Genomic DNA, 19,942 nt, shown 5'->3' on the forward strand with positions numbered 1-19,942 from the left:
CCCAGTTCTTCTACTCCTGTAGGATAAAAAGTGAACCTGCAATATTTGAATAAGGTTACAGGGAACTGGAATCCATGACCCTGTAGCTCAGAATGAGCAGAAAAATATTCTCTACCTTTTTACCCTAAATCTAATTGGGATCACACTGTCAGTGCACTGAAAGTTCCACTAGAGTGTGCTTACCCTTACCTGGAAAGAATCTTATTTGTGTGAGACCAATATCAAGGCTTGTAATCTGTGTAAGACTAAGTGAATTATTGTGAAAGGTATTTTCAACCTGAGCTACTGAAGTCTGAACCTACCAACATTTAAAGGCCACAGGGATTTACAAGCAACCATTGAAAACCAGCATCTTCTCTATAATTCCACGTCTGACAAAGACCTTCCCTTTGGTCAAGGGAAACATTTCAACTACAGCTACTTCTGGAATTCTCTGAAAATTATTTCTGTTGGTCTTTGATAACTTCCAATTTTTGTAGGGTTTCTTTTGTAGAGGGTAGGTTTTATTAATTGAGGTGCTTTGAGTTCTTTTACATATCTCATGAAACTAACAAAGCTGGTAACAATTGCTACTAAGGAGGAGCTTCTCTGCCAAGGTCAGTCAACAGCAAAATTCAAGCAAATTCTTACTTGATTGCAAAAACTTGAACCATTTCATATATTTTTATAAAGATAAAATATTATATTTAGACCTGGAAACTGCTCAGACTGTAGCTTATTTTTCTGACAATAAAAAAGCTTCACATTGGCACAATAATTATTAAGATACAAGAATGAAGCTATTCCGAACTAAGAAATAACACTTTGTTTGAGGAAACTGAATATCAAACACTCCCACGAATCTGTGGCCTTTAGCTTGGCTCAGTGTCAAGGCACACTTGCAAGCAAAGCAGGAGCCACTGGCAAGAACACCAGAAAGGAGATTTCATTGTGAAAGGACTCAGTTGTTGGAGCCTGGTGTTTACATAAAGGCTGTAAAGCAGGGGATGAAGGAGGAAGGGAGAGACTGCTCTAACAATAAAGCTCATATAAAGCAGGTGGGCAGAGGCATTAACTCACTCCTTGGTCAGCAAGTGCTGCAACTTGCACAAAACACCTGCAAAACCAAACCCACATCCTGCTCTGATGGGGAAAAAACAGCAAACAGGATTTAGTAATTGATCCAGGCAGTCCCCAACAGGGACTAAAAGGCATGATGTTTGCTGCTGAGAACATTTGCTTGAAGCAAGCTGGAAAGATTTCTACTTAAGGGTAAAGAAATACCCCAGGAGAAATCCTTCAGTACTCAACTGTTTGTCACAAATTCCTCAAAACAATGATGTAACCAGCACAAGCCTCCTGATTTACTGATTCAGGAGAAAGTTTACTTCTCCTGAAGTACAACAATATTCATGTAGTTGCACTTTAAACAACTACATAGTCTGGAGAATTCCCTACAAGTAAGACATGAGCAGCTCCAGTAGTCATTGTATCCCAAAGCCCAAGGTGAAAGTCTTGGACTCTCCCTAAACTGCTACAAGGGCACAGTAATACAGGTCCCAGTCATTTATCACTTTATTATCTCTTCCAGTGTCTCTACTGGTAGAATATTGCACGTTGTTGACAAGCAAAACAAAATTTAAGTTCTGAAGACTTGCAGAGATTTCAATTAACTACACAGAAGCCTTGAAAAGGCATCACCCCCAGTGCAGACTCCTGTGTCCCACACAACCCTGCAGAGCACGACAGGCAGCAGCACATCCTCGCTTCACCCTGACCTCCAGCACTTCCATCAGCAACCCCGAATAACGAGTTTTTCTCAAATACAGCCACAGGATGACACGCCACTCCTTCAGAGCACGCCCAAAATCTACAGAACCAAAACACAGAGCTGCCAGCATCAGTTCCCTCAGCCTACAGTAATTGCCTGGCGATTGCGAAGCAGCTGCAGCCAAACACCCTTCGGAGAGACCAGGACAGGAATCCACTGCAGAACACAGCTAAAAGGAGACTCAACCCAAATCCACTTTCAGAAACCTCTCCCTCAGCTCACGTTCAGCCCTCTCTTTTCACATCGCTTCTAACAGAACGTGAAGCAGTTGCACCTTCAAGCTACAGGAACTCTGGGCCCCTCCGCACGCGTTACCGCGACTGAAAACAGGCGGCCAGGACAAGCGGGGATGCGCCCAGAGGGAGCGGGAGAACGGCAAAAGCAGAACACGGCGGGGCCCGGGCGGGCTGAGGCGCAGGGGGAGAGCCCAGAGAGAAGCGAACAGAAAGAAGGGTCGGGGCACGCAGCAGAAGGGAGAGAGAGACATGGGGAGGCGCGCAGGGCCGGGCCGGCCTCACCGCTCCCCTCAGGGCACCCGGGGGCCGAGCCAGCGGGGCCGGGGGCGGCGCAGACCTTACTTTGAGGGTGAGGTGATGGACGCGGGCGCGGGCCGGGCCCGCGCGGAGCAGCAGCAGCAGCAGCCCCAGCACGGCCCCAGCGCCGCGGGCCGCCATCTTTGTTCCAGCGTCAGCGTCCCCCGCGCGCCACTTCCGGGTCAGGCGAGTCACGTGTCGGGCGGGGCGCGTCACGTGACCGCGGTGGGCGGGGCCGGGTCCTGTCAGGGAGTCATGGAGGGGTTGGGGATGGGGGGAGCTCGGGGCGCATCCAGCGCCACCCCCTGCCCGGGCAGGGACACCTCCCGCTGCACCAGGGTGCCCCAAAACCCGTCCAACCCGGCCGAAACGCTTCCCGGGGAGCAGCCACACCTTCTCTGAGCGGTCTGTGCCACAGCCTCACCACCCTCCCAGGGGAAGAATTTCCTCCCGATATTTAGCCTGAATTTTGCCTCTTTCAGTTTGAACCCACTCCCTCTTGTCCCGTTACTACAATTCCTGCCGAAGAGTCCCTCTTCAGCGTCTGTAGCCCCTCCATATCCTGAAAGGTGCTGTGAGGTCTCCACACAACCTCCTCCAGGCTGAGCAGCCCCAGCTCCCTCAGCCTTTCCCCATGGGGAAAGCGCTTCCCGCCCTTTTCCCTCCCCCTGAGGCCCTTCTGGGCTCTGCGGGCTGCCCCTGCCCACAGGCTGCTCCCCACGATGCCCCCCAGGTTGGATGGGCCCCTCACCGAGGGCCATGGCAGCAGCCAGGCCCTGTAGTGAGTCCCTCCTCAGCCCTGGGACCCCCTTGGCTGTGGGGTCCCCCCATGGGAGGTGGGTCCCCCCATGGCCATGGGGCTCAGAAAGGGGGCACTGGCAAAAAGTACCCCCCTGAGCCTCCCCCAGACCAGCCTCGGTGGGGTTTCACCAAAAACAAAACCCAAAAAATGATTGAAGCTCTTCCCTACCTCAGCCCTGCAGCATCGTCCACAGGGAGATGTGGGATGGTTGTTTACAGGGAGGGGTGAAGTGGTTGTTTCCAGCTCAGCCGTGGATGTACCAGCAAGTTCCAGCTTCTTCCTGGGAGCTATGGCAACAGCAGACGTCTGAACATCAGGTAGTCCAAACAACAGGAAAATTGCTTTTCTATTTAAAGCCAGGGTTAAAGTGTTGGTTTTGAATATCGCCAGAAAAATATGTAAGAAACAAAGGGATTTCTGCTTCTTTACAGGTTTAGTTTCGCACCTATTTAAACTATTTTGCACCTATTTAAACTGGTAGCTGTAGTCACATTTGTAAGTAAAACAAAAAGCAGATTGGGCCTGGTTTCCATGACTTGTTGCTCAAAATGAGAGTAACCAAAGTGAACATGAACAGGGGCAATTAAAATTGATTTTTGGTTGACACATTGCTAAAAATTAAATAAATTTTGAAAGGCTATACAATGGGAAGCCATCAACGTCAATAAATCAAATTTTTCAGTGAGGAGCTTTCAGCTCCCAAAACTCAGATATTCTGATTTTTCATTTTAGTGTGTGGAGTAACAGCTGTGGAAGTTCTATTGTCTGGGACAGATAAACAACTGGACTGGACCAGGCAAGTGAAGGTGAAAAGGGAGAGAAAAATCAATGGCCTTGACCTTTATTTTATCAAGATTGTGTAGTATGTCCCATCTTTCTTTAGATAGATGATTCAGATGTTCCTGTACATTTTTTCTCACAACTTCATTTCCTCCTTGTATATTCTTAGGTGAAAAAAAACAAACAGAGAAATCTCACCGACAGCCAAAGAAACCTGGACTGGTACCAGGAAATATCTGGAAGCATGAAAAAAAAAAAAGAAAATCTGTTTTTCTAGTAATATTCTTTCTCTGAGCAGTACGTGTGTGTGCCACTAGATGTCCTGGCAGCATCAGCCCTTGCACAGCACGGAGCTACAACACAAAAAACCCCACGGACCTACAAACATCGGATGATTTATTCTAAAAAACTTAGATATTTTCTTGGAATTAGGCGGGGGTTGAGGGTTTTAGGGTGGGGTTTTTTTAAGATTTTAATTATTATAATCCCTATGCACGGACCACCTGGGAAAGCTGGGGAGTTTTGACTCCTGAGAAACAGCTGCTTGCAACCCCAGATGTAGCACAGGCTGCCGTGCCTTGCTCCACTAACGGGTATCAGGCACACTTTGCTTGAGTGGTGAAGAAATTCCCCAATAATTCTGGGATTTAGTTCAGCTGCAGAGCCTTTTTTAGTCTGTGGATGCTTCCTGCAGCAGGTCCCTTCAGAAGAATCATCCTTAGCCTGAGGATCATTCCTGGCAGTCGGGGTTTTTTTTATGCAACAGAATGGAAATTTTCTGAAGATCTTTATTTTTTTTTTTTCAATGTTTCTTCACCAACTATTAGGATATTTTAGTAACTGTAAGTTTCCCAATTGCCTATACAAAATGAACAAAAATTAGAATTTATAGCATGCTTACTTTCTTTGGCTATGCATTTTTCTAAGAATTTGTAGGTTAAAAGATGTCTGTACTTAAATTTACATCTCTATCAGGATACAAAGCAGCTTCTGACTGTGTTAATAAGCTGTTACAATGACTTTCATTGTGACATCGATTTGTTTCATTTGTAGCTTCCAAACAAAATCACTTTGCTGTAAATCTGCTGTTCCCAGTACAGGTAGTTATTCTTAGCCTGGGTATTTTTTTTTTCTTTACTCCTTAATTGTAATTAAACCTATAATTAGAGCTCTTCACAAACTGATTTTTTTTTTTTTTTTTAAGTGTATCATGGACAGCTGTCGAGGTTGGATGGAAGGTATCAGCAGTGTCAGAAAATCATGATGGAGGAACAGTCTGCAGGTACAGCTCAGCACAGAATGAACCAGGTTGCCATTTTATTAACATATTTTGTGAGGCAGGGTACAGGTATGGAGTGGGAAGGTGAGCAAGATAACACAGACTCAGGGCTGGATCCATTCCCACAGAGGAATGAGAGGTAAGAGAGAAGAGCAGGCCCAGGGGGCAGAACTGGAAGCAGCCAAAATCGAGGTGATGTGCTGAGTTCACAGCAATGAGAGTCAAGGCTGAGTTGGGAAGTTCATCTGCAGTTTGGGTGATGGTAACCAAGGTCAGTCATGGTCTGATGATGGCTAGACAGGTCCACAGGGACAAGGCAGGTCTGAGATAAGGTCAGATGTAAGCTGGGCTCCAGATCAACAGGATCCACAGCTGAGCTGAAACTGGGACCCCCTAAAACATGAGGCAAAGCAACTGGGCTTTCAGGCCAGAGCTTAAATGAAGCCCCTGGATCCCTGGGCAGAGGGTGTGGGCAGGTGAGGCTGGCCCGGGCCATTAGGGTTTATCAGGTGTTTATCTGGTTTTGATCTGGGCCTTGGTCGGGCATTGAAGAGCACCGAGGTCCCTTGTTGTGTGTCTGAGTGATCTGTGTAGTGTTGGAACAGCAGAGGGGAAACAGCTGTGATGATGATGATGGCCTCTAGGAAAGGTGTGTCCTCTTCCTTTCCTGGTGCTGTTTCAGTCCCAGTGTATGAGAGGTTACAAGCAATGTGCATGTTCCTTATCTTGGACATGGATAATTTGGGTAGAGTTGTAAAATCAAAGGGAAGCAGCTGTAAGGGTGATAACTCAGGGGAAAGGTAGGTCCTCTTCCTGCTATATCCTGGAAGTGCTTGCCCAAGCTCTCAGAGTTGTGATCTTTCTTGCTTTGCATAAGTAAACAAACACAGAGTAAAAAGGTTTTGATTGAACTGTAGTTTAGGGATTTATTTGACCTATTTTATACAGTTTCTCAATCATTTAGCAGTGAATCTGGCTGTTTTCAAGGGGGATTGGGGTTTCCTAAACAAAGTCCTGGCTTTCTAAAAATGGAATTGCTTCTAGCTGGGTCTTGGAGCTGAATCTGGGAGTGTTCTGAATCATAACAACAGGGGAGATAAACAGAGAATTTACAGGAATAGGCCCATATCTGGATAACAGATCTGCATGGTCTTGTTCTGAGCCTGGCTGAGGGAAAATTCCTACCCAGCTTCTGTTGCTCAGATGTGGATTGTGCAAACTTTGTGGAGAAGTGCTAGATAATATAACTTCTAAGTGTAATTTTAAGTGATTTTTTTCAGACTGGAACCTACTAAGTTTTCCAGCATCAACTTTGGAATAAAGGGCTCTTAATGCTGTTGTCATTGCTAATTACATTAGTAATTAGGGACCAGCCAAGCTGCAGGCCCTGTTGTTTTGGGCACTGCACAACTGAAAGTAATAATGTGAGTGGCAGTCCCTGCCTTGGAGAGTCTCAGGCTGAAAAATAAAGGCAGACAAAAATATGGGAAAATCCTCCTCTTGAAACATCTAGGATTAATTTTTCTTTTTAGTTTTTGTCTTGAGCCTCTACCACAAAAATTTTGATAACTTGTGATAGTTTTTGGCATGGTTTATTCTAATGTACCATCAAAATACAAAACTTGTATTTCTGGCCTTTATCTCCCTGGAACTGGTGGAGCATTTCTATCTCTCACTGTGGACAGGTTTCCCTGCCCATGCTGGTGTAACAGGTTTGCCCTGTTCCCCTCCCAGCTCTTTGTGCAAAAGGAAATTCCACACAAACTTAGCTCAGATGATACCTGTGCTGCTTTCTGTTTCTGTACATTCTTTTTCTACCAATATTTATGGGTTAAGCTCTAAAAAAGTCCTGATGCAACTGAGCTGTCTGGTTTTGCAATGTGTCCTGGTGGAGGTAGGGCTAAAAATGGTAGTCTGGGAGCCTGTGGAAGTACAGGCCCTTGGAAGACTGTGGTTGTGCTTCAGGCAGCAGGGCAGGCTTGGATATTCAAATATGTTGGCAGTAGAAGGAAGAACTATTCTAAAATGAGCTGAACAGAGTGTCTCTTAGTTGTTGTGAAGCCAGCCCTTTAAAGTAATAACTTTTAATGATGTACAAAAGCACTGCCTGTTGTGTTTCTCTTCAAAGACAGCTGTGTGAGGAGCAGCACTCTGCTCTCATGTTCAAATCAATGGAACTTGGATAAAAATAAGTGCAATTCTGTTATTAACATAACATTTGGCTTCATTGTTGTTCGAAATGTTGGAATTGCTTAATGTGTTTTTCTTACTCATGTAGGGTAAGAGCCAAGCATCAGTGGTAGAAGTGCATTAATCTAGGGGAGATAATGCTTGTTGTAGCAGCTGGTCAATTTTTATCTTCTCACATCAAAAGCATCCCCACCCTTTATAATCAGAAGCCTTTTACCTCAGGTGAATTAATATGCTTCCCTTTTTTATTCCCCCCCCCGACAAAAATCTCTCATGAATAGACACAGCAATAAATATATCAGTCTAAAGCTCTTTTACATTTGTTGTAGCTGAAAAGCAGAGATGCAAAATGAGATTAAGTGACACAGCTCAAATAAATGACACAGAGGAAGAGGATCACCAAAAAAAATATTTTTCTGGCAAGAAAACAAGCCATTTTCTGCAAGGCCTGTGTAATTGCTACAATAACCCACATTTATGCAAAGGCAGATAATTTGGTTATTTTCCTGCTTGCTTGTTGAGCATTTTGGTGACAGATGGTGGATTTAATATTCTTGGATTTGGGTTATTTTGGGGGTGAGGGATGTATATACTGCTTAGCTGAGTTAGAAGTCAGCCCTTGCAGTGAGTTCACAGAATTAATTCAGTTGGAAGAAGTCCTCTGAGGTCATTGAGTCCAACCTGTGACCAATCCCCACCCTGTCAGCCAGACCATGGCATTGAGTGCCACAGCCAGTTTTTTCTTGAACACCTCCAGGGCTGGTGACTCCACCACCTCCCTGGGCAGTCCTTGACAATGTTTAATTACCCTTTCTATGAAGAAATTCCTCCCAGTGTCCAACCCCAACCACACATGACACAGCTCCAAAGGTTCTAAGTTCTATGGCTGTGGGTTCTGTTCCATTCTAGGGCCCTCTCTTCCTTAACAAATGACCAAAACAGCAACATTTGCCTCAAAACCAGAATCACCTGGCTCGAGGGGATGTTGGTAAGAGGCAGAGAAGGGCACCTGAGGGTAGGTGGGGCACCTCAAATACTGCATTCAGTTTTGGGTCCCTCACTTAAAAAAGGACATGGAGGTCCTGGAGTGTATCCAGTGAAGGGACTTGTAAAATTTGTGTAAGTTTCAGAGCACAGAATCACACCATAGTTGGGGTTGGAAAGGACCTCTCAAGGCCATCCAGTCCAACCCCTGCAACGAGAAGGGACCTCTTCAACCACACCAAATTGCTCAGAGCCCAACCTGGCCTTGAGTGTTTCCTGGCATGGAGCATCCACCACTTCTCTGGGCAGCCTGTGCCAGTGCTGATGATTCTGTGACCAGGGCGGGGAGAGCCTCCTCCTGCCGTGTGGCACCCATTGCTTAGCGACCTCCTCTTTCAACTGACCCCCGCTCCTCCATCGATACCCATTCCCCACCGACCCCTGCTCCTCTACTGGTGTTCATTCTCCAGACACCCGCATTCCCCATTGACCCCTGCTCCTACACTGATGCCCATTCCCCAGGAACCCGCATTCCTCATTGATCCCCGCTTCCCCATTGACGCCTGTTCCCCACTGACCCTGTTCCCCAGCCACCGCCGCTCCCCATTGATCCCCGCTCCCCAGCGATCCCCTCTCCCGCACTGCCGTCGCTCCTCACTGACTGCCTCTCCCCATAGACCCCCTTTCTTCCATTGACCCCCCTTTTCCCCGCTGATCCCCGTTCTCCCCGCTGACCCCTTTTCCCGGCAGATCCCCGCTTTCCCCGCCGCCGCCCGGGCCGCGCCTGCGCTCCGCCCCGGCGGCGGCGGCTCCGCGCGTGCGCAGCGCGGAGCTGTCAGTCGCCCCCCCCGCCCCTCGCCGCTCGGGCCATTTTGCGGCGCGATGAGGCGGGAGCGGTGGTGAGCAGCGCCTGTCCCGCCCGCTCCGCTCGCACCGCCGGGCACGGCCCTCCCGAGGGCGAGCAGGCACAGCCAGGGGACAGCGGCACCCCCAGCGCCCCCCGAGCGCCGGCGGAGCCATGAGCTGGGGCACGGAGCTGTGGGTGAGTGGCAGCGCGGGGGCAGCGGGAGCCGCACCGGGGCATAACGGTCCGGGGCCGGTGTGGGAGCCGGGTCCGCTCCGCGCCCGCACCTCAGAGCGGCTCAGCCCAGCTCGGGGGTCCTCCCTGCTCGGGAAACTTTCATGTGCAGCCTCTGCAGGGAAATCTCAGCGGAGGTTCAGGAGTTTGATTTAATTTGGCTGGAGGAATTAAATTAAAAAGAAGCTCCATAGCACGAAAAAGCGGCGGCGGCTGGGGAGCGGAGGGAGGCTCGCAGCGGAGCGTGGGGTGGGTTTTGTGTGTGGCTGCTGCGGGAGGCTCTGAGGTGGCTCTGTGGACGGGGGGTCCGGTTTCAGGAGAGGGAGCTGCAGGGAAGAAAAGCCAGATGATAAAATTTCCTATTGCTGCTGTTAAGGGGCTTATCTCCACGCTGGATTTGAAGGACGGAGATTTTTACGAGAAGAGTTTTGTGTTGTGTGTAAATAAAGCAGGTTTTAATGATGCAGAGGGTTTCAGCGTATAAAAGTCCTTGATGCTTTTGAGGAGAACCTGGAAAGTATAAATGCGTTTGGTTTACGGTGGAACGTTAATGGAAAATATCGGACTGTTAAAAGGAATGAGAAGTGGGCAATAGCGATGGGAAATGGTCTCTTGCTAATCAGAGGAAATAAGGGACGGGAGATAAAAGAAGTCTGGGAAGGCAGAAGAGCTGTTCCACATATTCAGTCACAAAGAGGACACGGTGCAGCCATGTTTGATGGTGGAGCATGGAGCAAACCTGCTGGGTCTGGCAGGGCTGGTACCCGCGGGTAGGAGGCTGCTCTTCCCGGAGTGCTGGGACGAGAAACATCTTGGGACAAATCTGTGCTCGGGAGGAGGGGGAGAGGGAAACGGAAACCGTGTTTTGAATGAAGAAGTCAAGAATAAGTGGCAGAGGGTCATCTGGATTGTGAAGCACTGCAGGATTCTCTCTTGTAGTCATGTGTTCGTGGCTGGTAGCCGGTGCGAGTTGGATGAAAATATATCTGAGCTTTTGAGCTGCCCCTTGTAGGAATGGTTATTTCAGATGTGCTAATTGCTGTCCTTTCTGGGCGCATTCCTGGCCCACTCTGGCAGGCAGTTCAGCATCCCGTTTTGCTGTGACATTGGAGTCATGTTGTAGCCAGATCTGGTTAGAACTATGCAGTAAATTAGGGAGCAACTGCTGGCTGGGAGAGGTTATTTTGGTGTGTTTTTATATGCCATATAAAGACAGGTGATAAATGCTGGTGAAATAGTGTAGTGATGCTATATTGATTCATCAGTACATAAACAGCTCTGCTGCATGGGAATGTTTCTGGGAAAACCTGCAGTTGCCTCCTTTTTCTGCATCTTGGATGCTTTGGGAGGTGACTGAATAGTTAGCATGGAATTAAAGTAAGAAGCAGTATAATTTGACAATTCTGACACTGGAAAATAAATTCTGAATTCTCAAAAAAGGAGCTTTTTTTTTTCCCCACTCCTAGAACTGCAAGCAATACTGAGGTGTTCCTGAACCAGAATGGTAGTAGAGAGTAGTGCCTATAAATAGTTCTTCTTTTATGTAATATTTGTAGGGGTGTGTGCAGCCATGTAAGTCTTCTGCAACAGTTACAAATTGCTTTTGTAACGTTTTTTTATCAGAAAATTTTGTTTCTGAAATTGTCTTCAGTAGCATCAAAGTATCATTTTTTCACGTCCTCAATGTAGTATTTTGAGAAATGTAGCTGGTTACTGAGAAAAAGGGTTGTATCAAGAGAATAAATGAGTCTAGATACGAATTTGGCAGGAGTTGTTCCGCTTTGATTTGGGTAGAGCTCTGAAAACACGTCGGTTTCCAGTGCTCTGGGTATTTAGGCCAAAACAGTGATTTCTCACTCTATGTTCTCCCTTTCACTGGAAAGAAAACCACACAAACAACCTGCATTTAATATATGCCTACTTCTTTTGTTGATCATGGCATTTATTTTTTAAACAAAATTAAATTTCCACTTACCTTAGAACTTAGTTGTCTTTTTTTTTTTTAATGGGTTTTCAGGAGCAGGTGTGGTAAGCAGAAAATGCCTATTCTACATATGACTCATATGTGGTTTGAAGGGCTGAAAGTTGAAGGAAAAGCAAGTGTTTTTAACTGTAGTTTAGAAATTTGTTTAAAAATCAGCAATGTTTTATCAGACTTGACTTGCACCCTGTATCTCTGATCTACCAGGCTGCATGTTCATGATTCACTCCTTTAAATATAGCAAAGAAGTAAAATCGAGCTTGCTTTTTAGAGCTCATAGAATGTTAATGTGCTTGAAGTTATGTAGAATTTCTGTTCATTCCTTGTGGGAGAAAAAGGCTGGTAGCAGAAAGCCTCATTCTTTAGAAGCCATAAAATCCCTTTGGCAACATGTGAGTTATTCCCAAAACAGGCTTTTAGCCACGTGCTGTGATGTGAGTGTATCCTGTGCCTTTAGGATGCAAATCTTACTGCCACTTTCCTACTGACATTTCACTTGATTCTGGACTTTAAGTACCATCTCAAGATTGTCCCTGTGGGTGTAAATGGACCCAGGACCAGCAGAATAATTCCATGTCCTAATGCAGTGTTTATATCCCGTGTGATGCAGAATGCTGGGAGTATTGGACTGTCTGGGGCCTCTCAGCAATCCAGTGTGGCAAAACAAAACCTGGAGGTCTCATGTAACCCTGTGTGCTGCTTCTGTCCACCCAAACCCTGCAGAATTCCTTCTGCCTGTTATATTCCAAACATTCAGGAGCTGAGGAGGAGGCAGTGGGTTAAGGGCAAAGTGCAGGCACAGCACCAAAGCATTTTGTTTTTCACCCAGTTCAAGAGTGCATTAAGGGCTGACAGGTAGGAGGGTGTAGTACATATTTATTTCATGTCTGATTCTTGAAACTGTGAGTGTTTTCTAAATACTTGGCAAGTGGAAGTGATAAGTGAAGGTTATGTAGGGGTGCAGACTTGTATAGTCAGTGCTACACTTTGGGGACAACGGGCTGTAAAAGCACACTTGGACCTCCTTCACCTTTTTCCTCTTGGCTAATGGGAAAGAACATGGAGCATGGCACCCACAGCTCTTCTGAAGGGTCCTTTAGTGGGTAAAATCCTAAGTGTGTGCCACACTTCCCACCAGTGTCCTTTTGTGTGGTATGAGGCCCTTGAAACAAGTGGGATTACATTGCAAACTGAGCTGGAACCTCAGCACTTGTTTTCAGGGTAGAAAAGGCTGTGGCTGCTATATTGAATGGAATCAACTTTCTTTTTGTCTGATTATGACATTTGGTACTGGGTGTAGTTTGGGGGAGTTACATGTGAATTTGTGGTTAGGTGGTCCAGGAAAAATTCTCTCTTTTCAGAACATGGTCACAGTACATCAGGTGCTGGTGGCCAAGTGATTCAATGTGGAAAGTTTTATAATTTTTTTGTTATGAATGTTTCAGAGGTGCAGACACTGTGGGTTTGCTGCTGCGGGGTTTTTTCCCACATTCAGTGTAAAATTTTTAAAAAAGCCCGGGGAGGGAGGTGATTTAATCAGTCTTTCTTTGACCTTTGTGAGAGCTGGGTGGCTGCTAGCAGCTGTCACTGTCCTTTCAGCCTGTGAGAAGGTGGATGGATATTCAGTATTTGCTCGGGTCTTAGTTTGCTGCCCGGATGCAAGAGGCTCTGTGGGCCAACCCCTGACGGAAGCAATACTTTGGGAACCACACCTTTTGTTTATAGGGTGTTCCAGCATGCTTCACTATGAAAACACATGGTTTGTGGATGTGTTTGTTTTTTGCCTTTTTAAGTTCATTCCACATAGGTGCAACTCTGAGAACTTGAAGGCCCCCTTGCTATTTGTAACTGCTAAAACGTTTCCTCTTTCAGCACTCACGCCTCTATTTCATCAGCAGAATTTGTGTTTAAACAGCTGTAATCTTGCATTTCTGCAATTTGCTTGAATGCAGCATTGTTCTTCAATAGTATTAGCAATGTATGGGTGTTGCATGTGGTGGTGACTCACATTTGGAAACCATCTGGAGTACCTGGGTGATTTTGACCTTGGTGCCATTGCACAGTGTGCGTAATGGGCACAGCAGTCAAATGTGAACTCAAATGAAAACCCTGTTTTCTTCTGCTTGTGAGAGCATCTGCAGGGCTGGATCTAGGTTTGATGTATTGATCATTGAGCCAACATCCAGTTTTATTGTATGCAGCACCGTAGCTGATTGCAGACAATAGAAATTGTGTGTCATCCCACCCATCCCATTCTCACACCTCTTTACAGCCCCCACCCCCCAAGCTCTTTGGGCCTGGGTGTTAAATGTTCTTTTCCAAGACTTAAAAGAAAAGGAGATGGTGTCTGATGGGAAAAGGACACAAGTAATTAGTCTTGCATGATAAGTCATGGGTTAACTCTGATGAGCTGAGAGTTTCCATTATGGGCCTAACCTTCACAGGTGGTTGGGTGAGTTGTTGGCAGCTTAGACAATCTTCTCCTGTGGTGATGGCAAATGCTCTTCTGAAACGTGTATTCTATTCTAAATTTGCTGTGAAACTTACTTAATGTTATTCAGACAACTCCCAGAAGCAGAGCTTGGTATCCCTGCCCCTTTTAGTGTGTGTGTGTTTCGTAGAAACTTGGTTTTTGTTTAGTAACATGTTAAAACTTTTGTATATTTCTCCCACAAAAATAGTATAAAAGCACCCTAAGAGCAAATACAGTGAAAGGCTGAGGTCACTAATGAATGCAGCATATTCATAATTTTTGCTTGGTTATTCTAAAGCTCTTAGTGAAAGTTGTATGCAGAGTGCTGGAGATGGGCACTTCAAAGCAAAAGACAGTTTTTTATTAAAGTAGCATTAGTTTAGTATTCTGCATAGTTATTTGGACAGTTCTGAGGTTGCAAAATTGTCTGACATTAATATCCCCTTATTTCACTGGCTGTTTTAAGTGGTCAGCCTGTACATGCAGATGAGTGATGAGAAATAGTTCACAGAAGCTGAGTCATTACAGAGTATCTGCAGTCTGCAGCTCACACTTTGCGTGCGTGCTCAGCTCAGGGTGGGATTCGGGGCTGCTGCAGCCTCTGTGCGCTGTAAAGTTTGTGCCATCAGACTTCTTTCAGCTTAAAAAGAGAAATTTTAACCTTTAGGGTGATGTGTGGGGGCTGCCCTGCTCCTCGCAGGAGGTGCCTGGGGGGAGAATGGGGTTATGTGAAAATCCCTGCTGCACCCCTTGGCTCCTGCAGGCACCAGGAGCAGAGATTCCCTTTTCTACCTGAGGAGCTGCTGGGATTTTAATGTTTCAACTTCTGAGTAATTTGGTTTACAACTCTGATTTGCTTTAAGAAAGAACGTTTCTATAATATTGTCAAACCACCTATTCTGGTGTTTGCTACCTATTCATTAAAGAATGGGGGATTTACGGTTTTTCAGCGTGAGTCAGGACTTGCAGAATTCCGTGTTTTCCCTTGCAGCCGTATTGTGGCTGCTCGAGATCCCCCGCTTCCTTGAACCATATGGGGAAGGCACTCAAACACGAGCCCGTGTTTTTCTGGACTCTTTGCAGCTCATTAGTGTTACTCATGTTGTGAAACATTCTTTTACAGCAGAATTTCAAAAGCTATAAAACACTCTTTTAAAGCAGAATTTCAAAAGCTAAGTTCCACATGAAGAGTGGGAGCCACTGTCACACTGTAATTTAATAACCTGCTTTACATTATTGCTTTTGATTGCTGGACAGGTAACCTGCTAATGAATTTTTGGAAATTCACTTTCATCCTGTTTGAAATACTGCTGCTGAGATTGATTATACATTGAATCTAGTCCAGCTGTCAAAATCCAATGGTTTGTTGAGTTTCCTCAGTGTTCATGTAAATATTTTAAAATAACTTCCCTCTTCAGTATAGTTTTGTGCTTCAGATGAAACTTCTTCCTTTCACCCTTAGAAAGATTGTTATTTTTATTTTTATTTTTTTCTGAAAACAATACACTGGTTAAATTGGTAAAGCACTGTTGTCTCTTGGCATATTGTAGTCCTTGCCATTCTTTTCAATCAATGGCTTTGGCTCTAAAATACAAAACAGTGCAAAACTAGTGTGTATATATATTGTATGTATGTACAGGATATGATGATTTTAGTCTGTCTTCTCAAGCAGGTGGGGTGTTTGGATAACTTTGGAATTTAACATGATCAGAGTTTCCATGTTGTTTGGAGACAGCCTTATTAACCTGCTCAATAATTTCTTTTGGTCTCAGTTTATTAAGAATGGCTTGTTGGCATAATTAAATAAAATGTTTCTTTTTGCATCTAAAACTGGAAAAAACTGTGGAAGGGCTTCTAGATTAACTCTTCTGGAAGTAAAGTGCAAGACTGAAATATTGTTTGCCTGGTGTTCATTGCTGATCACTGAAGCAGATCGTGTTGTAAACCATGTAAAGAAGCGGTTCTGTTGCAATGTTGTCCTTAATTTATTTGAGGAAGAGTCAGCCTAATTGGCAAAACAATCAAAAAGAACAACATCAATCCCCCAGATGCCCTCAGAAATCCTGTAAAGCAATAAAACTTGAAAAGAGTCACTTGGGAATTAATGTCTGGTTTAGAAGGATGGTCCCCAATGAGCTACCAAGTCACCCAGATAGTCCTTAATCCTGAGGAAATCCAAGAGTGGATTATTCTTGTTGTAGCTGAAATAATAGAAATTTCTTCCATTATTGTGTCACTTGGCCATTTCTTGTTTAGTGTTTTTCAAGTGCTTCTATTTGGTACCTAAAGTATTTTTATAAAGTAAAGCCTTCAGTTCTGCCCTTGCAGTGGGGCTGGTGTAAGTGCTGCCAGTATCATTCATTCCCTGCAGGGGAAGGGTATTTGTAGTGTTTGGATTTACTCCTCTGGGAATAGCAGGTACAATTTCTCTCATAAATCATTCATTTTATAGTTGAGACATTTATTTTATTGCTCTGAGACTGTGGATGTGCAGATAAAGGAGTGCTACCAATGTGACAGGAGAAAGATCATCTTGCAAGGATTCTGAGCATATTCCTTATTCCTAGCTGCACTCCTGGAGTTTTTGCTCCAAGAAATTTCTTGTTTGGTGCCTTGAACAGTTTCCTCTGTCTCAGACTCTATTCTAGATTGAGCTGGGAGCCCTTCTTATTGAGAATGTGTTTAACATTTTTTTGTTCAAACCATCTATTTTCTGCTTTTTAAATTTTTTTCTATGTTAGGGCACTCAGGCTGCAATTTTCCTCTTTCTGTGCCTGCCTCTTGCTTTTTGTGTTTCAGGATTATCCAGTTGTTACCAGGGCCAGTGTATTGCACATGCTGAACACGATGCCTCTGGTTTTGGAAAGCTGTAGTGCTCCCATTCATTGGAACAAGGTTTTGAAATTTGGCAGACAGAAGCTGTTGAACAAGGATATGCTTGCTGCTGTTGAGAAAATATTCTTCAATTAGGCAAACCTGTAAGTCCTTGGAAAAATACCACTTTGCCTGCACTCAGTAAAGATGTTATTGACCAAATCTTCCTGGGTGCTGCTACGTTTTGGCCTTGGAGGGATTTTCGTGGGGCAAGATGAGATCACCCACAGAATAATTGACTTGAAGGAGGCTCAGTCTGGTCCTTGCAGGAGAGCAGCCAGACTTGCCATGCCATGGCTGCTCAAGGCCAGGGTGGAGCTGGGCAGCCTCCTTTGCTCTCAGGCTCCTTTGTTGGCACCCAGTGGCACAGAGGGAGAAGCTGCCTGGAGAGTTCTGATGAGTGGGATCTGGGATGTGTTATGGAAGAGCAGCGAGCAGGGGAGAGTGGGATGGGAAGCATGGCTGCTCCAAGTCAAGCTAAAGATCCCTCTGACCACTCTTCTTCTTTGTTAAGAGCAGCAAACCAGTTCTTCTGTTGTCATGGACTGGTTCTTGTTGCACTCACCTGAGGGTGAGTGAGGTGTGTGGTCAGAGAGGAAACCAGCTGTTCAAGAGACTGAATGTGGAGAACTAGAGATCACACCAGGATCTGGTTACAGACAGTTGGGTCTGCTTGTCTAGGAACTGTTCCTGTGATGGAAGTGCCAGGAATGATGGAGAGGGTCATTTGAGGAGAGATAATTCAAATTGGCAGTTCTGACAGTGAGTGAAGAAGGACTAGTAGGGTGAAGGAAGCAGCAGAAATTAGCTCAGTGAGCTCAGGAGGAGAAAATGAATTTAAACAAAGAAAACAAGGAACCAGTCAGTAACAGGGAAACAGCTTGGATAAAAGCTCATAGAGCAGGGCTGGGCTCTGGGCAGGACGGGTGGGATTGTGACTTGCTGTCAGACTGGATGTGCAGTGGGATTACTTCATTAGGAACAGCAAGTCAAGAGTTTGATGGGATCAGGAGAAAGTTCAGTGGGTGCACAGGGGGAAGGAATAAGCATGGAGCAAAGGATGAAGATTAGATAAGAAGAAAAGCAGAAAAATAGTGCAGAGACCTAGCAGTCCTCTTTTGGCTTTGTAGTATTGCTATTTTATATGGCTTTTTCCATGTCATGTTTAAGTGGAGTTGACATACTGATTAGAATGTATATACATTGATTTCTGTGGTTGCACTTTGCATCTTTACTCACTGTGGAAGGATATTTGACAACATCCCCAAAGAAAAGCTTTATCCAGAATTGTGTGCACTGCTGTTTTTCATTCACTCATTCTGTGCAGAAAGCCTGAAGGAATTTTTTAGCAAATAAGTTCAAAATGTGTTTAGATAATATATTTCACTTTGAATTATACTCTCTTAGGCAGAGAGAAATGTTTTAGCACTTTTATCTTCTATTTACAAAAAGGAAAAAAAATGATAGCCATGGAGCAGGGAGTGAATGAAAGTGTGTTTTCTCAAACAAAAGTTAAATGGGGAAGAGAAATATTTCTTGCCCTCTTGAGGGCTGTTGATCTGTCAAATGTGGGTCTTACAGGAGTGGCATTCATTAGGAGTGTGTAACTCAGGTTTTGCTGTAGTAAAAGAAAAAACTGGCAGTGGATGAACAGGGAGAGCTGCAATAGACCACTACATAAATATTTTTTCACCCATCCTGGCTCTCTCTCCCAAGTATAACAGTCTGAGATCCTTTTGCTCATGTGTAGTCACTGGAAAACCCTAAAAATAAAGGGTGAGAGGAAAGGGTTCTATGTGCTGGTCAAGAGCCTTTATTTCCTTACAAGTCTTTGGAGCTGTGAAACATCTGGGTTTTGCACAGGATGCCTTTGGCATGTGCTTGCAAGTTAACATGCAAAAGCTGAAAAACTGTATGGCTTTGCTTCAGTTTTTGATGTTCAAAACAACTAAGGAAATGTTTCACTGTTGGACATATTGGTTAGGGGTTTGCTCAAGGGCTCCATCATCAGTGGGAGGCTCCATCCACCCAAAGCACTGCCAGCCTGACCCCCAGGATCAAGACACCCATCCCACATTATGGTTGCATGCTTTATCTGAAACCCAAAATTGCACCAGCCAACCCTTTAGGTAGTGAGAATGCTTCTCACATGACATGTGTGACTTGCTGCCTGTTTAAATCAGTGCCCTGGGGATTTACAGCCTTATTTTTGGAAGGGGGGGCTAGCTAGGTTCCAGCTCTATTTAAAGATAAAATCAAGTGTCTCTGGCTGTGTGGCTGCATGTGTCCTTCTGAGATGCACTGGAGTAGCCCAGGAGAGCACCCTGGAAGAGAGTAGGAGCTTGCATCCATTCCTGGTATGTGTGAGCATCTCCCCACCACCTCTGGATTATTGTGGGCTGGTTTTATTTTTGCACTGTGGTTCTTATTCTGATTCTTGCCTGCATCATCCTGATACCAGTATTAAGTGTAAAATTGCTGAAAGCTCCTTTTCCAGAGGTTCAGTATGATTGACATGAAATGATCTTGAAATAGGAAAGCTGAAATTGTTGGAAAATGACAATTTTTGCTAGAAAATGTGCTGTTTTGAAACACATACACCTAATTTAGGCACTGTTGGAGACTGGGTCTGCATAGTTGTCACTCTTGGAAAATACTTAGTCTTGAAGAGAAAGGTATCACAGTGCCAGCATTTAATGGTTGAGAGAGTGTGTTGAATTGTTCCACTTACAAAAACCTTGGCTGAGCTAAACAATACAAATATAAATATTTCACTTGGCTGTTAGCAGTTGAGTTGAAATGCTTGATGGCTGGGAACAGCATGGCAGAATGGTGTGCTTCATTCACACAGAGGTCAGAAGACATTTTACATGGTATTTATGGGTTTCTTGCACACAATTATAGACTTTTGTATTGACTTGAATCTGCTGTTGGCTTGTTGTAGTCTTCTGTGGTTTATTTGTGGGTTAATCTCTGGGAACAAAAATAAATTGAATAGTGACAGAGGAATCAAAACAAGAATCCACTCTAGGAGAGTTGAACAAGTGAAAAATGTCAAAATAATGAAAATTCAGACCCCTTTCTTACATTTAGAATGTAAGAATGAAGTATGTGGGGGTTTTATTCATGGTATATTGACACATGTGGTGTTTAGGAGT

At 44.8% G+C, this 19,942-nt stretch overlaps 2 protein-coding genes across 15 annotated transcripts in view; one reads left to right on the top strand and one right to left on the bottom strand.

Moving 5' to 3' along the window:
• Positions 1-2,579, bottom strand: part of GPR107 (G protein-coupled receptor 107) — a 37,177-nt gene extending 34,598 nt beyond the window's left edge. Inside the window, exon 1 of one of the 2 annotated variants that reach the window (XM_056504976.1) lies at positions 2,389-2,579. In XM_056504976.1, the coding sequence (XP_056360951.1) occupies positions 2,389-2,484 (96 nt within the window). In that variant the 5' untranslated portion in view covers positions 2,485-2,579. The remainder of the gene's footprint in view (positions 1-2,388) is intronic. The other variant, XM_056504977.1, reaches the window with a different exon arrangement.
• Positions 2,580-9,191: 6,612 nt separating this feature from the next.
• The window catches only part of FNBP1 (formin binding protein 1), a 92,784-nt gene continuing 82,033 nt past the window's right edge, over positions 9,192-19,942 (top strand). For 12 of the 13 annotated variants that reach the window (XM_056505195.1, XM_056505196.1, XM_056505201.1 and 9 more), the window contains exon 1: positions 9,232-9,420. In XM_056505195.1, coding sequence (XP_056361170.1) covers positions 9,397-9,420 — 24 coding nt within the window. In that variant the 5' untranslated portion in view covers positions 9,232-9,396. Of the gene's footprint in view, positions 9,421-19,942 lie in introns of all 13 variants that reach the window. The other variant, XM_056505192.1, reaches the window with a different exon arrangement.

The sequence above is a fragment of the Oenanthe melanoleuca genome, chromosome 17, assembly GCF_029582105.1.
Source record: "Oenanthe melanoleuca isolate GR-GAL-2019-014 chromosome 17, OMel1.0, whole genome shotgun sequence".
NCBI classification, from domain to species: domain Eukaryota; kingdom Metazoa; phylum Chordata; class Aves; order Passeriformes; family Muscicapidae; genus Oenanthe; species Oenanthe melanoleuca.